General features: G+C 44.4%; 1 protein-coding gene across 1 annotated transcript; it reads left to right on the top strand.

The window, feature by feature from the left end:
* Positions 1–335: 335 nt before the first annotated feature.
* Positions 336–3,747, top strand: LOC120042903 (stonustoxin subunit beta-like). The gene is made up of 2 exons (XM_038987670.1): positions 336–348; positions 3,114–3,747. The coding sequence occupies exons 1-2, from the start codon at positions 336–338 to the stop codon at positions 3,656–3,658; spliced, it is 558 nt and encodes a 185-aa protein (XP_038843598.1). The 3' UTR covers positions 3,659–3,747.
* The last annotated feature ends 270 nt before the right edge of the window (positions 3,748–4,017 follow it).

Raw genomic sequence — 4,017 nt, 5'->3', positions numbered from 1 at the left:
TCCCGAGCCGAGTCTGGGCCGTTCCATACAGCGTTGGCCCATTCCAGGACTCTACCCGTCAAACAGGATATGAGGAAGCTCACACTCTCCTCACCCGAGGGAGTCGGACGAACGGTAGCCAGGTAGAGCTCCAGCTGGAGCAAAAACCCCTGGCACCCAGCCGCCGCTCCATCGTACCCCCTCGGGGGCGCGAGACGCAACGCGCCGGAACCAGACGATGACGTGGGAGGAGTGGGTTGCGTCGTCTGTGGGGGAGCTGGGGTAGATGTCGGGAGACCACTCCTCTCCCATCGCTCCATCCTCTCCATCATCAGGTCCATCGCCAAACCGATCCGATGGAGGACGGCTGTGTGATGGAGGACACGCTCCTCCATCGATGTAAGAGGGGTGGTCGCTGCTCCTGCTGACTCCAATGCTTTGGTGCGGGCTTCTGTCAGGATTTCAAAAGTGGTGAGTGAAGGAGTCAGGCGCAGAGAGCAGGGTAGTTCAAAAAGACGTGGATTTAATATTCCAAATAACCAGAGAGACGGTCACGCCACATACACAAGGGCGCTTAAAGTCCCAGTCCAAACAAACAGGACTAAACTGAACAGGAACAGACACCACAAGAATAAACAAAACACCACAAACAGAAAAACAAGCCCGCACAAAAGTCGGCGGGCCAACTGGGTTTAAATAGCCCACAACCAAACCTAAACACGAAACAGGTGCAACAAATCAGACACAACTAAATGAAACAGAAAAGGGGATGGATGGCAGCTAGTAGGCCGGAGACGACGACCGCCGAGCGCCGCCCGAACGGGAAGAGGCACCATCTTCGATTCGTGACACTAACGTTTAAGTTCCTTGCTCAGAACATGAGAACATATGAATGCTGGTGGTTCCTTTTAACATGAGTCTAAAATATTCCCAGGTAAGAAGTTTTAAGTTGTAGTTTTTATAGGAATTATAGGACTATTTCTCTATATACCATTTGTATTTCATATACCTTTGACTATTGGATGTTCTTATAGGCACTTTAGTATTGCCAGTGTAACAGTACGCACGAAAGTGCTGTTTGAATGAATGCTTACGAGCCTGCTGCTGCCTACCACCACTCAGCCAGACTGCTCTATCAAATATCAAATCATAGACTTAATTATAACATAATAATACACAGAAATATGAGCCTTAGGTCATTAATATGGTAAAATCCGGAAACTTTCATTTCGAAAACAAAACGTTTATTCTTTCAGTGAAATACGGAACCGTTCCGTGTTTTATCTAACGGGTGGCATCCATAAGTCTAAATATTCCTGTTACATTGTACAACCTTTAATGTTATGTCATAATTAGGTAATATTCTGCAAAATTAGTTCGCAACGAGCCAGGCGGCTCAAACTGTTGCATATACCCTGACTCTGCGTGCAATGAACGCAAGAGAAGTGACACAATTTCCCTATTTTCATATTGCCTGCTAACCTGGATTTCTTTTAACTAAATATGCAGATTAAAAAATATATACGTGTGTATTGATTTTAAGAAAGGCATTGATGTTTATGGTTAGGTACATTCGTGCACCGATTGTGCTTTTTTCCGCAAATGTACCCGTTTGGTGAAGTAGGCTATGATTCAATGATAAATTAACAGGCACCGCATTGATTATACGCAACGCAGGACAAGCCAGATAAACTAGTAATATCATCAACCATGTGTAGTTAACTAGTGATTATGTTAAGATTGATTGGTTTTTATAAGATATGTTTAATGCTAGCTAGCACCTTACCTTGGCTCCTTGCTGCACTCGCATAACAGGTAGTCAGCCTGCCAAGCAGTCTCCTGGTGGAGTGCAATGTAATCGGCCATGATCGGTGTCCAAAAATGCAGAATACCGATTGTTATGAAAACTTGAAATCGGACCTAATTAATCGGCCATTCCGATTAATCGGTCGACCTCTAGACTGTATACTCAATACAAACTACATCTGATACCTCACTGTCTGTCTTCTGACTGATACTGCTTTTTAAACTGGTCTGGTCAGTACTCAAGTATTTGTAATATAAATGTTTCTATCTGCAGGCAATACATTGATCATTTGTAATTTCTAATAATGAAACATTCATTTATGAATAGATATGGAAGGTTTCAGGACACTGAGGTATCTGAATATTTAGAAAAAAAATATACTGCCACTTTTCACCACCAAAAAATAGCAGAGTGAATTTAATATGATTTTACTCTTTGCAGGCTGTCACGCTGTCTAGTCACAGAGGAAGGCTGTGCTTCTCTGGTCTCAGCTCTGAGGTCAAACCCCTCACACCTGAGAGAGCTGGACCTGAGCTACAATCACCCAGGAGACTCAGGAGTCAGACTGCTCTCTGCTGGACTGGAGGATCCACACTGCAGACTGGAGAAACTCAAGTATGTAGAGGGTTTATGTCCATGTTCAAATCAGACATGTTTGACTTATCAGGCTAGTTAAGACCAACATTCTTACCACCACTTGGACAAAGTTATATGCTGTGTGTGTGTGTGTGTGTGTGTGTGTGTGTGTGTGTGTGTGTGTGTGTGTGTGTGTGTGTGTGTGTGTGTGTGCCCGCCCGTGTATCACTCAATGACTGTCTGTTCTTCTGCTTACCGCTACAGTGTGGAACATGGTGGAGAGTACACAATGAAACCTGGGCTTAGAAAATGTGAGTGTTGACTGCCGTGAAGAATATGACTAAGAATAAGTCTTAATTCAAGTTAAGTCAGGTTTCAAGTCAAGTTAAGTCAAGACCACCAAAGATTACCATGATTACAGAAGCAGAAATCAGGGACACCAAAGTTTACAAAGAGTTGCTTTGACTGTGTGTGTGTGTGTGTGTGTGTGTGTGTGTGTGTGTGTGTGTGTGTGTGTGTGTGTGTGTGTTCGTGTTACATAAGAAGTGTGTGAAATTAATGTGAATAAGTGTGTTTTATATTACCATACAGTATCACATTTTATAATTCAACAAGTCTCAAGTTACCTTCACTTCTCCTTTTCATACCTAGAAACATCTACATTAAATGAATTAGTGAAAAGTGAGTTAACATTCTAATGTGAATGATGATGATTTCTAATATTGTGTCTGGTTTCATCCATCAGATGTCTGTGATCTCACACTGGACCCAAACACAGTAAACAGACTCCTCTCTCTGTCTGAGGAGAACAGGAAGGTGACACGTAGTAGAAAGGACCAGCCGTATCCTGATCACCCAGATAGATTTGAGGACTGGTACCAGGTGCTGTGTAGAGAGGGTCTGACTGGGTGCTGTTACTGGGAGGTAGAGAGGAGTGGGAGTGGGGCTGATATAGGAGTGACATATAAAGGAATCAACAGGAGAGGAGGGTCTGATGACTGTAGGATTGGATACAATGACAAGTCCTGGAGTCTGTTCTGCTCTGACAACCGTTACACTGCCAGGCACAATAATAATCACATAGACGTCCCCTCCTCCAGCTCCCACAGAGTAGGAGTGTATCTGGACTGGCCAGCCGGCACTCTGTCCTTCTACAGAGTCTCCTCTGACACACTGACCCACCTGTACACATTCACCTCCACATTCACTGAGCCCCTCTATCCAGGGTTTAGGGTTTGGTATGAAGACTCCTCATTGTCCCTGTGTCAGTTGGTCCCTGTGTCAAACACAACATGATGTTTCACTCTAATCAGGGTCATGTTCAGTAAGTATCAAGGCACAAGGCAAGACCCAAATGTGGACACAGGAGGCAGATGGTTGGAGTCTTGCAAAGTTTATTAATCCAAAGGGTGGTGGACAGGCAAAAAGGTCAAAACCATTAGGTACAGAGTGGCAGACAGGCTTGTGGTCAAGGCAGGCAGAATGGTCAGGTAGGCGGGTACAAAGTCCAGAAACAGGCAAGGGTCAAAACTGGGAGGACTAGAAAAAGGAGAATGCAAAAAGCAGGAGAACAGGAAAACCGCTGGTTGACCTGGAAACATACAAGACGAACTGGCACAGAGAGACAGGAAACACAGGGATATATACACCAGGGA

This window comes from Salvelinus namaycush, unplaced genomic scaffold, assembly GCF_016432855.1.
Source record: "Salvelinus namaycush isolate Seneca unplaced genomic scaffold, SaNama_1.0 Scaffold8, whole genome shotgun sequence".
Taxonomy (NCBI): Eukaryota; Metazoa; Chordata; class Actinopteri; order Salmoniformes; family Salmonidae; genus Salvelinus; species Salvelinus namaycush.
The sequence above is the reverse complement of the archived record's forward strand: the minus strand, read 5'-3'. Positions and strand labels throughout refer to the sequence as shown.